The following is a 23940-nucleotide window of genomic DNA, read 5'->3' on the forward strand; positions in this document are numbered from 1 at the left end:
TGTTAGGTTTCAAAAAGTTCAATCTGAATACCTGAGAACAGTTAAAAACTGAAAAGGTAATTTTCTATATTCTCTATTGAAAGACGGGGTCGCTTTGTGGTTCTATTTGCAGGATAGTTCATTAATCAATGAAAAAACCAGTAAGAAGAGTTCAAAAATCGGACGGGACCGTCTATATGATACCCTTCACCACTTTGGGTACATACAAGAGATGTTAGTATCTACAATATCCTGTAGATAGAACAAACATAGAATCTTTGGAGGGCCATTGAGATGGTCCATTCTGAAATCAATGAAAATGTGCATGTCAAACAGGCAGACTTGGATTCTTTGGTGTACCATTTGTATGAAATCGAGTAAAATTATGTATGGGAGCTATATATAAATACATGGTCCTAATTGAACAACACCATTTGTTTTTTGCTATCACTCTATATCCAATTTAATACCCCCTGAAAATTTCGTGTAAATCGAACAAACATAGGCCCAGCATTCGATATGCAAAATTTTCCTCAATTTTTGGTGTATCAATCAGAAAAAATCGAACGAAATTATATATGGGAGCTATATCTAAATCTGGGCCGATTTCAACAAAACTTCGCAGACATCAGTCTGGACCTAATCCCATAATCATACTCCCCGAGATCTATGTTTGGGTGTTTGGTTTTGAAAACGTGTCCAGGTTTTTGTATAACCAAGCAACGGTGTCATCCTACATTCCATCTAAAGATGATATAATTTGGCATTCCATGGCATTAAGGTTCAAAGATTTCCTGATATAGCCCCATATAAAAGTCCTTACCCATTTTCAGTGTTTTGAAGGTTTTATGAGGCTTTTTGGGAAAAACTCTGGTTTAGTAAAAACGATGAAATTTGTTTTTATTTTTTTCTTGAGGTAGGTATTTTGGGGATATTTTTTCTTGGGGGTACCACGGGGTTTCATTTAAAAGGTTATGTCCCTTACTCCCTTATCTGTCCATAGGAGGAAGTCGTAAATACCCTGCCAAATGCCAATGATTTATTAATTTCCTTGTAAGAATCCCCATGCATTTTAAGGGTTCTAAGATCCATATAGTTTGACCTACAACAGATACAGCCACAAGTGGCACCATTTTGGAAAGCTCAAAGTGTAGTCCATCATTTGGGATAATATTGATGAAGGGCTATAATTTATCCTTGTAAACTTTAGGAGGTTTTCAAAAAATCCAGGCCCTAGAAAAGGTTTTCTGACTGCATCTCTCAAACGGATTGAGATAACCTCTTCATGTCACCCATCAATATATTTTTATAACCTTTAAAATGATTCCCATTTTATATTAATCGGTTCCAGGTACCCGTCCTTGAGCTTCCAGGTCAATTAACCGGGTACGCCCCCCAAGAAAAACATATCCCCATAATAAGGGCAACAACACCTACCACCTACTGGTGAAAAAATGTGATCGTTTTTACTAAACTGGAGCTAATCCCACTTTTACAATACCGTACCAATAATTTGGCATTCAGTGAACAAAAATCACTTGACCCGAACCTCTGGGAGCTTTGTTGATGCTGATTATATCAACATACTTTATTTTAGGGGTAATCAATACATGCTGGGATATGGGGATCCAAAGTGAAGTCGACTTAAGTTTCCCTTATACCCCCACCATTATCAGCTGATTTTCACATTTGCCATGTCTATTTCTAAACAAGTACTACAGTATTTTGCCATTATGCATCATCCACATTCGTAAACACAAAGTTTCAACAGACATTTTTGCTTTATGCTTCTCATTTATGGGCTATTCTCTTTTGCCTTCCCTATTCGTATCATTTGAAAATGGTTCCGATCGTTCATTTCACGGAATCGTTCTCTTGAATTAGTTCGTTCCGGAACGACACAGCTCTTATAGGGTCTAAAAAGACCCATCGAACAAAGAGATTCGATATTTGGCAATAAATTTACGAAACGACGGACATTTAATCGCATTTTGTACCGATTAAAGTTTCCGAAGTCTAGCAACTGTTGTGGAATAGTGGTTTCTGCTTTTGTTGTTGTTTCGGCAACACGCAAAGTTCGACATTCGATCAACTCTTCGCTTTCTTCGTCGTGGGGCATTTGCAACAGCGTACGTACGTACGACCAGGAAGAACCATTCATGAATGCTGTGCCGCATGAGGGTTGTTTGACGTGATCGTGTCTTCCAGTTGTTGGGGATACCACCCAATTATCATCCAGTGCTGTTGTTGTTTTGCTCGGCATCTGTTGCATGAACTACCTAACCATTTTGCTGTGTAATCGAAAGCCACCGACGATGCTCTCGCGGAAGAAAGACAAAAATGCAGCAGCACACAAAGAGGGCGTTGTGGGCAAATATGTGAAGAAAGAGACTCCGCCAGAAATACCGGTGATCAATGTGTGGTCTTTCGATGACCAGAGAACAAAGCAAAAATCCAAAACTTTGCAAAGGTGTGCTTCCGCTTCTCCCAGCTGTGATGGTGGCTCAGGTACGCTATCGGGACGTGGACGATCCGGCAGCGTTAGTCGTAATACGTATACGGACACCCAGCCGGATTATTATCATGCACGAAGGGCAAAGTCCCAGTTGCCGCCATCGACCAGTTCGATGCGCTCGAACTTACCTCCACCTCAGACAATACAACCCACACGACGCATGCAGTCGCAGATGCAGCAACAACATCAGCAATCGCAACATCATCAATATCAACAACAGCAATATCAACCTACGATGTCCTCTCATTCGTATTATTCGACCAATAATCTAGATATGTCTGGAAATCACAATCATTTGGCAAGCAGCAGTAGCAATTATGTAAATATTGAGCAGATCGACCGAATGCGCCGTCAACAGTCTTCGCCTTTGCAGCACTCGCAATCCAGCTACTATTCCTCCAATCAGAAACATGCCAATTCTTTTGACGGACACACGAATGTGATGAGGGATCGTTTGGATTCGTTTCAGTCCAATATGTTGCAATTACCTCGTGGTGTTACGCCTAGACCTCAGACACCACCGCACCAGCACTACCAACAACAACAGCAGCAACCGCCACAACAACCTCATCATCCACCTTTGACCCAAAGTTATTCGTCAGAGTCTTATCCCATATATGAGAATCCCTATCGTGTGTCCAACACCCTAACTCCACCGGTGCATGGTATGTCGCAAATGTCGTTGTCCACACAACATGACAATCGTTCGGAATCACCAATCTACAGTAACACCACATCAATTGCCAGCAACATTAATCACTCACATCATAGTAACCATCAAATGTCTCATCACCTGCAGACGTCGAAACACCTCTCGCCCACGTCCACCAATTCGATTAGCAACAACAACCAAATGATGTCTTCATATGATCTCAGTTCACGTGCCACACCTCATAGCCATGCTCAGGTTAACTCCTCCTCCTCGATGCAGTCTTTATACCAGAATACAGGAAATAACAATCATAATCCCTCGAGTGCACCATCATCGCAGCAGCAGCAACAACAGGCGCAACAGCAGCTGCGTAAACATCCCTCTCAGCAGTCTCTGGAGGAAGAATTACCCCTGCCTCCGGGTTGGGCAACACATTACACTCTACATGGTCGCAAATACTACGTTGATCATAATGCCCATACTACACATTGGTCTCATCCGCTGGAACGTGAAGGTCTACCGGTCGGTTGGCGTACTGTTGTTTCCAATGTTCATGGTACTTACTACGAGAATCAATATACCGGTCAATGTCAACGTCAACATCCTTGCCTTACGTCCTACTATGTGTATACCACATCTGCGGAACCACCAAAAGCTATACGTCCCGAAACGTATACACCACCGGCTCATACTCACAACGCATTGGTTCCGGCCAATCCCTATCTACTGGAAGAGATACCAAAATGGTTGGTGGTATATTCGGAGGCCGATTCATCTAAGGATCATATGTTGCAATTCAATATGTTTAGTCTACAAGAATTGGAATGTTTCGATGGAATGTTAGTGCGTTTGTTCAAACAAGAGCTGGGTACAATTGTTGGATTTTATGAGCGTTATAGGTACGTATAAATATTTTGATAACTACGGTTTAAAACCACTCATCGGGAAGATGATCCATATTCTTATGTTTTCTATGGTCAACGATGTCATAGATATAACGGAATGTTATTACACCCACTTCTCTCACTTCTCGAATTCTTAGAACTCATTCCTCATCTTTATAAATGGCAAAATTTCCTGACAATATAATTTGTCCTTTCGGATTCTCTCAAAAGCTTTTATTTTGCTGAAAAATCTATACATAGTTGGATGTTTTCACATAACAAAATATTCAGGATCCATTTTATGTATTGCTTTTTTGTTAAACGAAGAGGAGCATCGAAATTTGAATTTGAAGGTTCCTGTAACATTTCATCCCTCAAATTGTTTTCTCTCCGCTCTTATTACAGCCACTACAATGACAGGAATTTGTAGTCTTTCCGAAGACCCTTTCCTCCTGACTTCTATTGATTTCAAGAAGAAACAGGGATGAAAACGTAATTTTACTTGTGGAGTTCTAATCAGAATTTTCTTCCCACACTTCAAATTTATTTTATATTTCAAATCGTCATTTGAGGTAGATTTTCTATTCCATTTCGATTATCCCTCCTTGAAATTCTACTTATTAAATTGAAAAAAATAAAGATTTAATTTGTATTTCTTGTTCTTTACAGACGAGCTCTCATTTTGGAAAAGAACCGACGTGCCGAACAAGAACGTTATATTCAGGAACTACATGCTGCTGCGGCTGCAAATGCGGCTAATGTTAATGCCAATACGAATAGCAATAATACAGTTGCCAATCATCTTAGCCAACAGCAACTTTGAAAGACGCAAACTCTCACACTACCATCTCACATGGAAGTTCATTGGAATGAATAATGATTTTTGGTTTGTTTTGTTTTAACTTCAGAACTAAGAATGAAATGTCTATGCCGCCTCCTAAGCATCAACACATCCTCGCTCATTTGCAGACTTTTTTTAATTATTATTTTAATATAATTTAAATTTATTTATTTTTTAATTTTTAGTTTTTTATTATTATCACTAAAGTTCAGTTTATCCTCCTTAAACCATTGGGTTTAAGAACAAAATAAAAAACGCCTTATATAGTTGCCTGGTGCCTTAACAAAAAACGAAAGTATATTTTTTCAAACCTTTTTTGTATACAATTTTAAAATCATTGTTGTTTCCTTTAAATTAAATGGATCAAATTTTTAACCAATATTGTTTTATCGATTACAACACACACACGCTTTTTTATAAGTACAGCAAAAAATAGTTATTTATAATTGTGTATTTTTTTATATTGTTTTATTTTTTATATAACGAAATTACTCAACAATCATGGTTATCATATCATTTGTCTACAAATAAAATGTTTTATTCTTTGAAGAATATTATGGGTGATTCAATTCGCATCACACGTTTTTTGAAAACATGTTTTGTTTTATTTCCTTATGGTTTGATTTGTTTTCTTTTTTTGGAATTCTTGTCTATGTTGTCATTGCTGAGTTTAAGAATTTTATTGGTGATAAAAAATAGATAAAATGTGTACACGATGTAGATGCATGGGCGAATTATTTCGTTTACACTCGTGTATCTTCTGTAACAAGCTAATTTGTCTTATATGAAATACGGAAATACTTTTATATTAAACGGTGACAATCAGATGAATATATCATTTTTTAATGAATACATTAAACTTGTACACAGATATACCGATTGATTGGATTTTGTTAATTTTTTTGTTATCTCTATTTTAAATTTCACTTATTTGATTTATATCACATATCCTAAATGTTCTCTTTTTGTAATCTGTTATTAAATAACAAATATTGTAACAAAAAGACTGATACATTTGAAAGCTTATAATAAATATTACATATTTATATAAACAATAACGACCACATATACATGGTTAAGATATTTTAATAAAACACAAACAAAAAATTATTAAATATGAAACTATTACTAATGCCATTTTTATATCCTTCACGACACTGTAGTACAGGGTATCATTTTTTTGTACATATATTTGTAAAAGATAAAAGGAAACGAAATAGGTCCTTGGTTCCTTTTTAGAAATATGCATGTATTCTTGTCAGCAATGTACTGATTGCGCTGGCTCAAAGACGAATCCTATTGAAATTGGTGTAAAATATATAACATCTTATTGGCCCTACCTAAAACGGGCTTTTTGCCAAGAAATTGAATTCCTGGCCCATAGTGCAACGTATCAAAATGAATGACTTTTTTGTTAAAATTGGTGCAGATTCAGGCAATGCTCCCAATATATATTCTACCGACTCCATGTTAATTTTGCTCCAAAATTTCAACGGAAGTCCCAGTGTGATTACATTTTTCACAGTGTGATGTTCTGCGGAACACTATGGGCCAGATATCTAATTTTTTGGACATAATTAGAGGTGTGGGTTTATAAAATAAACAAATATCAAATATAAGTGTTTTGAGGACGCTGATAACGATTCTGCAGAAAAAAAGAAAACAATTAATAGGGTGGATCGAAAACGGCAGTCAAATGTTTTTAAGTTAAAATTATCAAATTATTTTCGAACACGTTTTGTAATTACAAATGTGAATTCAGATTTTGAAAATCAAATAAATTGAATCCGAAATGGCAGATCAAATATAAGAAAAAACTATTTTTTCAAATTCTTTTCAGTGGTCTTAAAACATACCTTAATTAAATTGTATTTTACCCAATTTGTTTGAAAAAACGTGCTCAAAATAACCAAACTACCGTTTAGACTCCACATTAACGGAGCCCCGGACTAAAATCTAAGAAAATTTTGATAGTTTTTTGTGCGAAGATTTCAAACCCAATGATAATTAAAAATACTAAATTACAGCCAATTTGTTTTTTTTTTTTTAATTTCTCTTTCGAGATGAGCTACATGATCGGAGCTGCAATAAAAAGGAAAGGAAAGCCAGAGAGATACAACATTCCCACCACTATGCGACGCGTTTCGCCGTTGGTTAAGCGGCTCATCAGGCATATTGGGCAATGTGGCTTACAAATGTCTTTACTTGATAAGATGTATTTATGTCGACTATTGTTGCGAAATTTCATCTACGAATTAAATTCAACCGTGTCAAGGTTCGGACATTTGGCATCACACCAGAACATTCCTTTTCAGAGCAGATTTTTCTTGTAGTGACGGACTTTTTTTCCATACAGACTACAATATTTTTCTTCAATGTTATGCAACTGCATATTGTGCAATCTTAGGAAGATAAGGAGGTGGCTTTGAACGCTAAGGCGCCGGACACCAACAGATGCCATGGGAACCAGGGTTCAAATCCCAGCCGGGCTTAAGCTGAATTTTTTGAGTTTATGCCTTTTTAGGGCGAAGACCATTCATGTAAATGTTTTTTATTAATTTCTCTTTCGAGATGGGCTACATGATCGGAGCTGCAATGAAAATGAAAGCCAGAGAGATACAACATTCCCACCACTATGCGACGCGTTTCGTCGTTGGTTAAGCGGCTCATCAGGCATATTGGGCAATGTGGCTTACAAATGTCTTTACTTGATAAGTTGTATTTATGGTTGAAAAATATATGGGGGCTATCCCAAATAATGGAGCAAAATTAATAATTTTTGGTAAGAATATGTGCTACACAATGCGAACTTAAAATACCAAATTTCAATTTTATCATCAGGAAGCTCTATTAGTAAATGTTAATTTAGATTTTTATTAAATTTTTAAAGACAATTTCCAATTCGACAATAAATCTTAAGTTTATTTACGGTCGCAAAATTCTGAACAGAGAACATATCAAGACATCGATTGGTGCTATAACTAATAAAATATCCTCTGGCACTGAGTTTTTTATGAGATTTTTTTCTTATTACCTTCAAATTACCGATAATTGTTACTTATAGTACATTTACATTAAACGTCATACACATTAGAAATATAGTATAATAGTACGTTTAACCGGATTTCGTTAACCCAGTGGGTTTCAATTGTCAATTCCTTTGCATATACGTCAAATAAATCCTCAAAAAGTAGGTTAACCCGGTAAAAAGTTCTAATGTACAAGGAGTTTAGGTTGCCAAATGACTTGTATATGGATTAATTTAAATCGGTTCACATATAGATAAAGATTACATATTTATCTACATACATATATGTCCAATTTCATGTCAATGTCTGTTAGGATGCATCTGTTGAATAAACTTAAATTCGTCAAGGGTATCATATAGTCGGTCCCGTCCGACTTGACTACTTTCCTTACTGCTTTAAATTTTCCATTTAATTTTGACAAATGTACTTTTTATCTCTGGCACAATTTGCTACAATAATTTGAAATGTATTTTTATAAATGGGAACAAGTTCTTAGATTCCCTGTTATGGCTTCACTTCTGAAAATTAATAACGTTTTGAACATCCGAAAAGAGATTGCATTATTGTTGCTTAACACCGAAGATATGTGATGTAATACTGGATTTTTGTGGCATAAGATAAAATGACCTAGGTAAGTATTTTCAAGCAACGATTACGTCAAATTCTGTCCTACCGAATTTGTGATTTGCTTAGCAATTTTGGTGATTTGCACACCAAGATGTGGGTAAACATATCTTGAAGGTCTAAAAAAAACTTCTTGCTTGAAACTGCATTTATACCCTCAAAAAACCTTGTGAGGGTCTTAACAGGTTATAAACTGGATCCGCAGGTTGTGAACTGATCTTCACAAACTTTTGTGTGTATGTTTTTTGTGATGATCTACAACAATTAGCCAGACAACTGGACCAAACTATTGTATAAAAAATTTGCTGCCTTTGTCTTTAAATTTATATCAAGTATCTGATATGTATACAAATTTTGGGATTTCAGAGGACATTTCAGGGTAGCTGATGATTTTCACATATGGAGGCTTATTTCCTTGTTGAATTTTTTTTCGGTTGTTGTTAATAACGTAATTATTAAATCACACTATTCACATGTCGTGTTAATAACATTTGTAAATTAAGCATTTTTGTTTAATCGCACTTGACATTATTATAGTGGGTGGTGTGACAAGTCAGAAGTTTGTGAATTTACTAGTTCATGACACCAATTCAAAAAAACGACGATCATTCAAAATATAATTTAATCAGATTTAATTTTTTTGAAGTATTTGTTCAGGAAAGTTTAGGCCAATGGAATTAAAACATTTCGATGTTTGTGAATTGTGGTGGTATTTCCAAAAAAGTGGATATCGTCGTCATAAATGCAAACGGACCTAACTACAATTTGACTAATTTTACAGGAGAAGCAAAATACGTTATAAAATCTATAAAAATGGAGCATGGCTGGAAATTTTTTCAAAGTTTAACCGCACTATAGAGCCGTATTTATTTTTTGTAAAAAAATATTTTTTTTTGGTTTTGATATTTTCTGAAACAAAAAGACGTAACTACAACACAATTATAGCACAACAAAGTGAATAATAATTATCCGATTGAGACTAAAATTTGTACAGCGTACATAATTGAGTCTGGAATGACGTGTGCTAAGTTTTGTTAAAATCGGTTCAGATTTAGGCATAGCTCCCACACATATTTTCGTCCGCTCCCACACATATTTAAATATTTCTCCGATAGCGATAGAACTTTGCACAGGATACTTTCCACCCATTGGGAAACAAAATACCTAATTATAGCTGATTAGCTAAAAAAAGTATGAAGAAGAGACTAAAATTTGGGGTACCGCTATATGGGGGCTACCGATATATCTCATTTTTAATATCAAACATCCCAGAAGTAACATAAGGTTCGTTCGTTTACTCAATAATTTGTACGAATTTGTACAAATTATTACAAAATGTTGTTCGTTTACCCAAAAGTCCAGTAAAAGAGAGTGAATTGAGAGAGCAGATTTGACAGTTGTGTTACTGAGTATTTGCAAATTCTTACATGGAAAATTTACTCAGTAAGAATTTTCTTGTACCATCAGCTGATATTTAATCAGCTGTTTTGTTATGTTTTGTAAACAAACAAAAAATTGTTCTCAAGAAAATTGATTGTTTTGTGAATTTTATTTTTATTTTGTATCATTAAATACCAAAATGGATGAAGAAAACGCAAGTATTTAAAAATAAGGTAATACAAGAGTGGCGACCGATTTTTTAGGTTCCAAATCCAAACAAAAAAGTGTGCATCCCTAACATGTCTGTAAACATCAATCAACATCAATATATTTCCAAATAAATAGTTAAAACTTACAAGTCACCACACTTTTAAATGTTTGTTTTTTGCTTGTTATCCATTTTTCTAATAAAAATGCTGTTTTTTAGTTTGCGCCAATGTTTGTTGTTGTAATCAGCTGTGTCGAAACAATCTTTTTACTGGATGTTGTTCGTTTACTTTTTGCAGTTTTCTCTCCTGAGAAGGAAAAATTCGTATTTACTCTCTGCAAATTCTTACTGAGTAAATATTACTGGGAAAGTAAACGAACGAATCTATAATTACTGTTTACTCGATATTTGGTAACAATTGTTACCAAATATTACTAAATGTTGTCTGTTTACCCAAAAAATCCAGTAAAAGAGAGTCAAGTGAGAGAGCAAGTTTGACAGTTCAACAAAAACAAACTTATTGGAGTTAACTGAAAGAATTTTATGCAGTAATTTTGCAAACACAGCATTTTTGGATCAGCTGTTTTATGACTAAACACAAAAATTATTCAAATTTTTTTTTAATTTGCAAAGTTCAATTTGAAATTAAGTTGAATAAAAATTACAGAAAAAGGAAGAAAATTCGTAAGTAATGCAAAGTTTCATTAAATTAGAAACTAATTCTTTATATTTTTAGGTAAGTTCCAGATGTTTTCTTGAATCAGACGTTTATTTGCTAAATAAATGTTATCTGTTTACTTTTCTCAGTATTATCGCAAAAGAGAGTAAAAATGGCTTACTCTTTGAACTAGAACTTACTGAAGAAATGTTACTGGAAAAGTAACCAGACACACCTAATAAAAACATACTATTGTAGTTACGTCCGTTTGAAGGTTAGATGTTTTTGAGGTTAGATGTCTAATTTCGTTATTTATTAAAATGTTATTAGATTTCGTTATTTATTAAAATGTTATTAGCGGCGATTTTTTTTTTTCATTTCATCATAAATGCTTGGAATTGTATTGTATAGTCACTGTAAAATTTTACACAGAACTTTACATGAATGAAATATAAAACCGTGTCAAGATGAAATATATCATAGAAAGTTATATGTGATATTTTTCGGAAATATGTTATTGTTTTCATTTTGACGCGAAACTGTATAGCAACCCGATCATTCCAACAGTTAATGTAGAATATAAAAACGTCAAGAAGTATTAAAAACTCCTTATCACAGTGTAAGGTGTGACATTAATTTATCATAAGTTTCAGTGATAGTACTTGAAATAGTGTATTGTTAAATTAAATAATTGCTGTATAGATTATTTTTACAACATTTAAATCCAATATATGTCAATAAAAATATAATGTTTATCTGCTAGAAAATAAATCACAACTGTTTTCTTAGGTTCTGCACACATTGTTAAAAACATCATTTAAAAATTCAATAGATTAATTAATTTGATTGATTTTATAGTATTCTTGAACTTAGTGACAGAATTAATAGAATTTGCAAATAAGTGGGAAAACAAGGCTAGAAACTTCAATATACTAAAAAATAATCGAAAAACATAGACGTACATTGAAACAATTCTGCGATGAAATCAGATTTTGAAAATCGAATGATATGAATCCAAAATGGCGGGTCAAACATAAGGAAAAACTAAATATTTGATTTCTTGGTAGTATTTAACATCAGAATTCATATTTTTGATATACCTTAATTATATTTGAATTGTAGCAAATTTGGTTGAAAAACGTACTCAAAATCGCCAAACTACTGAATATTAGGGGTCCGTTTATGTGGGGCTTAAGTCAATAGTTTTTGGTATGAAGATTTCACACCCAATGAGAATTTAAAAATACTAAATTAAAAGCGCGCACAATTTTCAAAAAAGCTAAAATTAAGGGGTAGTGGACAAAAATTTATCATTTTTGGTAAGAATGTGTTACACAATACGAACACCAAATTACTGCCAATTTGTTTACAGATCAGGCAATATCATCAGCATGCTATAATAATTACATAATTAGAGCAGTAGATGTATAAAATAAATAAATAAAATTTTTGAAATAATAAATTAATAAAAGATGGCGAACATGGACTTTTTGCCAACACATTGGATTCCTGGCCCATAGTGATTCGGTTGGAAAATCCGTTAATGGCATAATACCTTTATATGGGGACTTTTTTAAAACATAACCTATATTGTCATTTTCTACATAGATGTATCCCTTTCGATAACCTAAAATGCTAATTTGAGCCCATTCGGTTCGAAAAAGAGGCAAAAATCTTAAAAATGCCAAACATCCTAGGAACAGTAGCAACGTATGTGCATTGATGATACTCCTTTACAACCGATTTAGGGTCATAATACCTTACTGACGTGACGTCTGTTAAGATAAATATGTAGAATATATCCAAAGTGGTGAAGGGTATCATATAGTCGGCCCAGTCCGACTTTACTATTTTCTTTACTGGTTAATGGGTAAATCTGGGTCGTCATGTACTGAGCACAATAACATATGAGCAATATCATCATCAATATTTTTGCACAAAAAATCGAACTCGAACGAAAACTCAGCAAAATATTTAACGACAAAAAATGAATTGAAAGACCATATTTATTTTATATGACTAATTTCTTTGGCTCAATAACCCGAACAACTGATTTTTACTGTAATACAACTTGCAAGTGCTTCTTTTGTAACCCATTAACAGTACCCTCTTTTAAAAAATATTGTTTTATGGCTAATATCTTTAAAATTGTTGTGTGTTTGTGTGGTGTGTTAACCTAATGATGGTTAAGATTAAAACCATAAAAGTTATTCTCTTCTCTCTCTGGAGTCGACATCGTAGTAAATCAATATTTAGCAAAGAGACCGGCAAAAATAAAAATATTACTGAGAAGAGACAATTGTTGCAGAATGAAATCTCTAATCATAGTTGGGCAGCCTTGCACACCAGCGTTGATGCGTTCTCTTAACATTTTTTGATGTTAAAACAAAAATAAACATTAATGAAATTTTTACCGCAATTTTTTAAATGATTTTTTTTTTGAACTTCCTGTGTTATTATTTATGCTTTAAAATGATTAAATTTAATAAATTCCGAAGAATAATTCTTGTTTTTATTTTCCCTTAAACATTTTTTAAGAGAAATTTTGCCCACCAGTGTCTCTAATGAATGAAACATAGAAAATGCAAAACGAGATATCAATTCGCTCATTGATTTGTTTTTTTTTTTTATTTAATGTTGTTGCATGGTGTGATTTTTAGTTCGACTTTATAAAAAATAACTATTTATTTAATAACAATAAAATCCTTGTTAATACCATAATTATGTGTCACAAAATTACAGATTTTCAAAAAGACAATTTGTGAATTCCCTCACATGCTGGAAGGGTATTCCCGTATTGCATACCCTGCTATTAGCAAGAAAAATACTTACGTACATATTTGAAAACTCGATCAAAGAAATTTCATGTTATTAGGGTGGAATTGTTTTATTTCGATCCGAACTAAAAATATGACTGCTTTGTGAACAGCAACAGTAAAATGCCTAAAACTTTCGAGATCCTTATATGGGGAACTATATCCTCTAATTAGACTAATGCCAAAATACAGGGACCCAGGTTGGAAAATTCCGTTACCAAAACATACCGACGGTAGCTTTACATGACAGTTATATAAAAAAAAAGGATTTAATAAATAGTTTTGGCATTTACAACTTTCTAGTGTATTCAGTTTCTTCGTTTTAAGTGAAAGATTTGATAACCCAACAATGAAATATGAATTTTCAATGGAAAGAATACTTGAGACACAAAAATCTTAACATTTCTAAAGTTGATGACAATTTAAATACTTGAGGCAATACAAATATTATTGAAAACGAGTTGAAATATTTTGAGTGTTACGATTATTACATGTTGAAATTATTGAGATATTTTGAAGAAGAATTTTAGGGAATAATTGTCGGTATATTTGGAAAATTGTAATACAATTCCAATGGGTACGATGTACAGAGCGTTTTGTATTACTAGAATATTCGATATGCAAAAAATACATATCTTATTTATTATCAGTAAAATAAACGAAAGAATAAATCATATTGATTTCTCAAGGAAAAAATATTAATATATTCTACAATTATTTTGTGAGGGTATTATATACAAATGAAAATTTAATTTTTAATTTTTATTTAATTCAAGAATATCCATTGAATATTTCAAACACTTTTGAAATGAATCTGATGTCAACATACATCAGCGCTAGGTGACAACGAAAACGCTTCTCGCTAAGACATTTTTCTCTAAATAGTGGTTGTTCGACTGACGGGCACCATAACTCAACTAATACATAATTCAATTGGTTGTAAATTTTAACACGTTACTCTTTAACAATGTTGGCGAAAATATGATTGTGTGAGAGCACCTGAGAATCCACAGTATTAAACGACTTAAGGGAACCCCCCTCCCCCCATTCACGATTTTAATTTTTCAAGATTTTCAATGGGCTGGTAAATCAATACCAATGGTTGTTAAGGTTTGTAACTTTGCACATATATAATTGAAGATTTAAAAGAGAAGAAAAGTCCTTATTTTTGATGGCGGGCATGATAACTCCTCACTGGAACATCGGAATCCGAAAATTCCAACGGTGTTAGAAAGAGTACATGCCTGGCTCTCGCATGAACTAGGATTATTGACTTCGCTCTAAAATTAACAAAATGGTGGGCCTTTGAAAAAATAATTTTTGGAAAATCGCCGATTTTTTACCAAAAACCAAGTTAAAAAATAAGGAAGATCTTCACCGATTGGCTTTATCCTAGTTCATACGGGAGCTTTACACTCCCAGAGAAACGCTGCAAAATTTGGAACCGATTGGACTATTAGTTTTTGAGTTATCGTGCCCGCCATTCGCAAAAAAATGTTTAGGGAAAAACGCGTTTAAAGTTTGAGAAGCCCTTCAGCCGTCACTTGATGCTGACACAATAAATCGGCTATATCTTCAAGAGTTCTTCAGATGTTCACTTGAAATTTTGTAGAGACATTCCTTAATCAGTGTAGATTCGAATTATATCAACAAAAATTTTGACCCCGAGAATGGGGGGGGGTCCCCTTAAGGGAACCCCCTGTTATAAATTTTAAATTTTGGCGATTGGACTTATGACTTAAGGATAATTTTGTTGTTGTTGTTTTGTAGTCCTTTTTTGTAACTGAAGAAAATTCCTTCTATTCGACGGTGGGCATGATTTCCTGGTGTAAACTGCGGTGTAAGATCGCACAACATTTTATAAAATGACAGACCTATGAAATTTGATTTTTGGAAAATTCCCTTTTTTAACTACAGACTATGTTAGAAAATAAGAATGATCTTGACCGATTGTATTATCTTTGTTCATAAGATAAATGTACACTGGTGACCAAAAATATAGCAACTGAAATTGCAAAGATAATAAATCCCGTATAACTTCTTCAAGAATAAATGTATCGTGTTAGTTTTTTGTCAGTTTTAAATTGAGTATTTTATTCACTCTTAAAAAGACGTAAGCATAAATTCAAAATTAATTTTGAAATAAAAAATAATGTACGGAAAACGAAATTTGCTCAATATTTGCTTGGACAAAACTAAGGCAACTCTACTGTACAAAGATATGAGCTCTAAAATTTTAATTAGTTTTACCGCTATATGTTTTGGTTTATACGCCTTTCTAATAGATCCTTTTTAAAACGATTACAGTAACATGTGTCTGCTTTCAATTTTGAAACAGAGTTAGCGAAAGTATTGCAAGGTTCCATTATGAAATAATGGATCGGATTGTTTATAAAACAATAACCTCGAGTATACACCGAAATATGTCAAAGATTGGCTGCGGGAGTCAAAAATCAGGATTTAATAATGGCCAACCTAATCATCAGATCTTTACCCTATAGAAAAATCTTTGGAGTATCATTAATAACAAAATCAAAAAAGATTCACAAACTAACAAACATAACCTCTCTTCAAAAGTTAGGATACGAGGAATAGTATATCCAAGGATCAAATTGAGCGACTTATAGATTCAATACCACGAAAAACACATCGACACATTTCACCTATACGTCGTCTATAAAGCCGCATTCGACAGCCCTATCCGTCCAACGGGTTTTAAGGTCATGATTTCGTATTATTAATTCTTACAAAATTAATACGGCTATGCAGGATAACTTTAACTGGCACAAGGTCAGCAGTTAAAGTCGGAAAGGACCTATCGGATCCTTTCATACCGAACGAGGATTCAGACAAGGTAACAGTTTATCGTGTGATCTTTTTAACATCCTGTTAGAAAAGGTCATACGAGATGCAAAGGTGAACAGAGTTGGTACTCTGTACTCCAAACAGCATATGTTACTTTCCTACCCCAATGATATCGACATAATGGGTCGAAAATTGCAAGCGGTAACAGCTACTATTGAACGAATTGACAAAGAGCCTGCCAAAGTGGGACTGACAGTAAATGACGAAAAGACCAAGCTGATGGTTTCTCGCCTCTCGCCAGACCAAACTCACACTCTAGAAGACGCTGGTTCTACCCGTGATGTTGTATGGATCTGAAGGATTGGTACTTGGAGAAGCTGATAAGGCTGCTTGGAGTGTTTGAATACGGTGAATATCGCCATGTTGCGAGAATGGATGAAGGTGCCCCAACTCAAAAGGTATACAAAAGCGGTTCACGCAGAAGGGGGATGCCACGAATTAGATTGAATGAGCAAGTGGAAGACAATATTGCCGAAAATGGTCTTTCAAATTGGAAGAATTGCGCAAAAGACCTACGAGCCTGGAAATCTTTTTTTATGATCGGCTTATGGAAATGTGTTCTGTCTCGAGCCAGCTAAGTCAGTAAGTAATATATCTGTAGCGAGAGAAGAAGTACTCATGTTAGACCTTCCATTTTTGAACCTAGACTATTTGATTAACTGAATATATTATTACATCTTAAAACCTTTTCAAATTCTATTGGTTTATTGTTAGAAGGGCCAGGCCTCTTTTTTTGTGATAGAACTACCCCACACAATGTAATATGTGTTAACATCGATAAAAAAAATCCTTCAGACTTCTGTTTTCAAATTTAGCTGGATTTAGTTTTAATACTTAAAATGTTTCCTATTTTTTTACTGATAATAATGTGTATGTGTTTACTCATATGCCGGCCACATCAAATTTATAATTTTCATACCCAAATACCTACGAGGGCGGTTCGGAAACTTCTTAGCCTATAAATGAAAGAGAATTGTTAGATTTTCAAAAATATTTTTTATTTTTCAATATAATCTCCTGAAACTACATAGTCCAACGCTTTTCTAGCAAATTTATCCCTTGATTAAAATAGTTTTCCTCAAGGTCTTCAATATAGTGGTTTACAACTGTAATTGCGTCTTCATTTGAGGTAAAACGCTTGTCAGCAAGGAGTTTTTAGATTTGGGAACAAGTAAAAGTAAACTGGGAGCTAAATCAGCAGAATAAGGTAGGTGGTCAAGCTATTCGTACTTAAATTCGTTGATTTTAGCCATTGTTAAAATACTCTTGTGCGCTGGTGCGTTGTCTTGATGAAAAATTATTTTTTGTTGTGTTGTAAGCCAGGCCGTTTTTCTCATATTTGTACACTTAATTGATCCTAAAGGTTGCAATAGTGCTCTGAATTTATTGTTTCACCCTTTTGCAGATAGTCAATCAATAAAATACTTTTCAAGTTTCAAAAAACCGTTGCCATAACCTTACCAGCCGATTGAATTGTTTTTGCCTTCTTTGGGGCACTTCCACTATACTCTCTGGAGTATAGTGGTGGATCCATGTCATATCAGCAGTTATGAAATGGCGCTTAAAATCCATATTAGGTCGCTTAAAACGATCCAAACATGCTTGAGAAATTTTCATTCTTATGCGTTTTTGGCCGACTGTTAGCAAATGCGGCACCCATCTTGCAGAAAGCTTTTTCATCTGTAGTTCTTCATGCAAAATTAAAAGGACTCGATCATTTGAGATGCCCATGATATTAGCAATTTCACGCACTTTTTGTCGTCGATCATTTAATACCATATCATGCACGTTGGCTACAATTTCAGTTGTTGTTGCTGTTTTTGGACGTCCACTAAGTGGTTCATCTTCAATGCTTGCACGGCCACGTTTAAATTCAGCAACCCAATTTTTTCCTGTTGCATATGAAGGACCACTTTCAACTAACACTTTCACCATATCATTATGAATTTATTGTCTCGATAAACCTTTTCTAATGTTTCCATTGTAAAAAAATTGTGGATGCGTCTATATGAAGGAGTTCCCAAATTTAACATGTGTTAATATAACAGAGATGTAAGTTTCCAAAAAACTTAACTGTTTTCTGTTTATACCGCGCTTTTTGTGCTAGGCTAAGAAGTTTCCGAACTGCCCTCGTATGTCGGATGCAGCTACTTGTCGAATTTATAAACTCTTACCCTTTTAAAGTCAATACATTATTTTTCCTATTTAATTCGTGATATTGTTTCTAAGCGCAGAGGTACATTTAAATAACTTTATCATTTAAATTCGCTATGACTTATGTTTAACCTCGTGTGTGACTTTTAATCCAGATGTGCATACATGAATGTACATATTTATGTTCACTTATGTTTCGTCATACATATTAAGAGTTGCAACAACTTTCATGTGGTTCAAGGTAAGATATGCATTCCGATTGGAATTTATTATGAAGAATTTTACCATAAATTCTAACACAACAGCAGACATCAGCAACACATAAAAAACCTCAGCCCTAGTTAATCATATTAATTTTATTCGCATTTGTTTGCCCCTCCACCCTAATATTAACTCAATTGCCCATTTCATTGTTCAGTTCATTCAATCGATTATCAAGAGAGTAAGCTTGTCTGGCGATGATGGCTTCTTCGAGTGCTGGGAGGTTTGTTGGAACTCTCGATGGGTGTTCAGGTTTCAGTTGCTCAAAGTACGTCAAATCGTGCGTTCATTACTTTGATTAGCGCGGAACTCTGGAACGCCGTTGCCGAACATAACGGACGTAAACACAATATTGTTTACTATTTTGTTTGTTTTGTTGTTATTAATTTCGATTTATGTGAACGAAGCGACAAAAACATATTGCAGAAAAAACAAACAGAAAAAAGAAAATTGTACGAATTCACAGAATTAAGTATATCTTGCAATTATAAATAACAATTATAGGAATTAATGAAAAAATAAACGAAATTAAACGCGTATAAATAAATCTGTCACATTTGTGTTGTAATAAAAAATATGGAACGTTAACAAAAATTTAATAATAAATACTAGTACACAAGTGTTAAATTTAAGATATTTCCAAAATAATAAAAATTTGCCGGTGCAATTGCTGATTGATAAAAGTGTGTGCGTATGTGAGTGTGTGTGTGTTTATCAAATTTCAATTAAGCCAATAAAACAGAAATAATTGCTCGGGGGTTTTAATCTTTAATTGGCCTATTCAGTGCTGCAAAAGGGCAGTGACTAGCGAAAAATCCTCCAGATCTACCTACATATGATGGAACTTCTTTTAAATTTGATGGTGATTTGAGAGCAAACTGACGCAATCTGCACTTAATGATTTCCTAAGAAATTAGTGTGTGATTTATCCTTTAGGACGCCGTGTGTGAAAGAACTTACGAAACTGGCCTGTTTTCGTGGCGAAATTAAGTGTTACCCTAATGAGTAAAATTGCTAAAGTAAATGTGTAAATTTGGCGAAAATATTTGATTTTCTATTTAAAAAAAGTAAAGGCGATTTGACACGTTAGCGGGTGGATATTGTGATCAAATAACGTGCAAAAATACCGAATAATGAAGAATATCATAATATATGGGCTATCCCGTAACATAGACTAATCTTCATATATTTGGTAGGGACAATTTTACCTAATGAGAATCTAAAACATAAATTTACCGTCAATTTGGTTTAAAAATGTGTCAAACACCCCAAAAATACAGAAATTTGGGAGGTACTGATATAAAATGTGGACTAATATTGATAATTGGTTTTAGAAAAATTGAATGCTGAATGAGAATTCAATAAAACATTACTGTCGAATAGGTTGAAAACGTGACCAAAATACCAAAACATGGACCTTTTTCAATAACAATTATCCTAAGAGTAGTAGTAGTTTATTTCAAAAATACGACATAATTAAAAAAATTAACAGCTAGTTAAGTTATTTAAGCCAGAATATGAATCCAAACTATCGTTATATGGGGACTATACCAAAACATGGACCTTTTTCAATAACAATTATCCTAAGAGTAGTAGTAGTTTATTTCAAAAATACGACATAATTAAAAAAATTAACAGCTAGTTAAGTTATTTAAGCCAGAATATGAATCCAAACTTTTTGTACACATTCATTCATTCCGTTTGTAACATATAGAAATTTCCGACCCTATAAAGAATATATTTTCTGGATCAGATCTAAAAATATATAGAATCGACCATTCGTCTATTGTAACCACGCTAACTTCTGAAGGAATTGAGATAAGGAGCAGACATTGTGCATAGGATTGTATTTTGTCTGCAGGCAAGTCAAGTTCGATGATTGGCAGTATCGGTCCACGTTTTGGAATAGCTTCATATAACGGTACCTCCAAATTTTTAACTGAAGTAGATGGAATCTGTTTTTTGCGTTCTCATTGGGTAGCAGATGTGCCTATTAAAAATTTTAAATATTGATCTACTTTTTCAGTACCATATACCGGTATCCCTAAATTTGAAGCGCTTGGGGACATTTTACAACCGTTATGGTTGTATTTTTGGTATTTTAGGTTTCCATTTGGTACGAAATCTCTCTACTAAAAATTGTAAAAATTTTTGGGGTAACCCCTCATATAACGGTACCCCAACATTTCCGAGTTATAAGAATTTTGACAAATTTTTCGATCGAATTGACTGTAATTTGGTATGTTGGATTATAATTGTTTACAAAATCGTCCAACCAAAGATTATCAATATTAGTCCAATTTTTGAGGTATACCCCATATAACATAGCCCCTTCATTTTCAATATGTTGGGGTTTTAGAACGCGGTTTTCAACAGAATTCGATGTAATTTGGTCTTTTAGATTCCTATTTGTTTAACAATCTCCCTTCAAAACTTAACGCCCTTCAGATTTAGATATAGCTGAATTAAGTCTAGAATGATGAGATTTAGATATAGCTCTCACATATATATTTTCATCCGATTTTATTTAAATGGTGTACCAAAGTTCCTATTTATCTTTTGATTTTCGCAAAATTTGTCATGGAGTCTTAATTAAGTGTGTTAAGTTTCGAGAACGTAGGTTCAGATTTAGATATAGTTCCCATATATATTTTCATCCGATTTCATGTAAATGGCGCACCAAAGTCTCCATATATTCTTCGATTTGCACGAAGTTTATCATAGCGTACTGAATTGAGTCTTAAATTATGTGTGCTAAGTTTCGGTTCCGACTTAGGTATAGCTCCCACATATATTTTTTCGCCCGGTTTTAGTTAAATGGTGCACCAAACTCGTAATGTTTGTCCGATTGACACGATATTTTGCACAACGTAACAAATTGAGACATATCTTCCATATATATTTCGAACAGGTGTTTGAGATTGAGATTACATTTTTAACAGTGCGACATACTGAATAGTGTCTATCGAGTTTGATATAAATCGATGTCTATAAATTTGTCCCATTGTAAACTAACGACTCTACATCTGTCCGAATGCAATTAACGTAGCAGAAAGGCATGTGTATGTTCCTTCGAGGGAACATAGACATGAAACGCATTTTTCTCAAATCAGTGTTTTTACAAATGCCGATTCCAAATTTTGGGACGTTTCTATGTGAGTGTATAGCTATCGTATGAACTAGGATAAATCCAGACATGTACTCTTTCTAACACCGTTGGAATTTTCGGAATCCGATGATCTAGTGAGGAGTTATCATACCCGCCATCAAATATAAGGATTTTTCTTTAATTACAAAAAACAACAACAAAACAATAACAACAATTTTTTGTAAATTATTTTTCTTCTCTTTTAAATCTTCAAATATATATATGTGCAAAGTTACAAACCTTAACAAGCATTGGTATTGATTTACCAGCCCATTGAATTTAATTTTAGGAAAAATATACATTTTAGCTCCACCTCAATACTAGGCAGGGAAAACATCCTACAAGTCAGGATAAGTATATACTACATATTTCATAGGTTGGTGGTATATATTTTGTACTTATATATTTTAAGCATCATGTCCACAAGTTTTGCAGAAATTATTTATCTTTCACATTAAAATGTATGGCACATCCCATTGTCGCTCCGACTCTTTGCTAAAATATTCCTATAAGTATTTTGAATTCGTTTATTTTTATTAAGATAACAATGTGTAGTTGTTTCTGAGAAGATTTTTATCATTCCTCACGAAACATTTTCTCTTCGATCATTGATAGGTAGGCGGGCTGATATGAACTGATAAAAAGTGTGCCTGATCTGATAAAAGCCGTTGAAAAAAAAACTACACAATTGTTAAATATTTTATTTACGAAAGTTCGTATTACAAAATCATAAACATTGTGCTTATTTCTCTGCCTATGCCCGCCTGCATTCTTGGCAAATTCTGATCATTGTTTTATGCATTAATTAATTTACTTTCACTGGCAGTCGTTAACAAAAAACAAGTTTAACTTATTTAACGCTTTATTACGAATACTTTAAATTCCACTAATGATATGTAAACATTAAATTACAAAATCCAACAGGGTGCTTATGATATCGATTATATTGGAGTGGAACGAATAAAAACAGCAACAAGATATATATAATTATAACAATTTTTAAATATTAATATGAATAGAGTTTTAATTCTAATGTAACAATTATATTACGGTATAATTTACATTTTAATTGCAAAATTGTGCAATTACTCAAAAGAATGCCACTTCGAATATCCATGTGCTGCAACTTCAACGCACCTGACTTAGCGTTATTACACTTACTAAAACCCAGTTCTAAGTCATAAACAATGCAGTCGCATTTTAACCAAGCCGTTTGTTCGCTTCATGGAGACCTTGTCACCGAACAATTTTAACACTAAAAATATTGCTGTGGTATTTCGGAATTCAAGCATAGCTCGACAATTGGTTGCATTCATGTTCTAATTTAAAAAGCAACATATTTTTTTAATTTGTTTTTATTTACTTTAGCACATTAGTTGTGTGTTTGGAAGCCAACTTTGTGAGTGTTTGGAAGTCACCTTAATCTTGACAATGAATGTTCCGATCAATGCGTTCACAAACACACTCGAACACTCATAACAGTGACCTTGTCTTATTAACATAAAAATTTTGCTAAATATTTACAATTTGCAAAAGTGTTTAGTTGTTTGTTAGTTAAGCGATTAATATTCACTTGTGCTGCCGATGAGGAATTCCCTCCTTACTTAATTAGGGGACTTATGATTTAATATCCGTCAATATTGTTTACATTTAATTTTGGACTTGTCGATCGTTTGACACTTGAATTCTGAGTGTGTATATATTATTATTATAAATATTATTAACATGTAAAAATATACAGAACAATGTTTGGCACGTAATTAGCACACCCGTTGTGGGCATAAGGTTTTGATTAAGTCTATATTTGTTTGAAATGTGTCTACATATTTGTTTGTAAATAATATCATTGTATTTTTTACTAGCATATGCCCGCAACTTCTTTAGCGAATGTAGGATATATTTATACATGTATTAACATATTATTTT

General features: G+C 33.5%; 1 protein-coding gene across 1 annotated transcript; it reads left to right on the forward strand.

The window, feature by feature from the left end:
- Nucleotides 1-2233: 2233 nt before the first annotated feature.
- On the forward strand, nt 2234-4853 carry LOC133330064 (scaffold protein salvador). Its single transcript, XM_061538534.1, has 2 exons — nt 2234-4045; nt 4700-4853. The coding sequence occupies exons 1-2, from the start codon at nt 2250-2252 to the stop codon at nt 4851-4853; spliced, it is 1950 nt and encodes a 649-aa protein (XP_061394518.1). The 5' UTR covers nt 2234-2249.
- The last annotated feature ends 19087 nt before the right edge of the window (nt 4854-23940 follow it).

Source organism: Musca vetustissima, unplaced genomic scaffold (assembly GCF_032173495.1).
Source record: "Musca vetustissima isolate MV318-11 ecotype Yass unplaced genomic scaffold, APGP_CSIRO_Mvet_v1 utg9641, whole genome shotgun sequence".
NCBI classification, from domain to species: Eukaryota; Metazoa; Arthropoda; class Insecta; order Diptera; family Muscidae; genus Musca; species Musca vetustissima.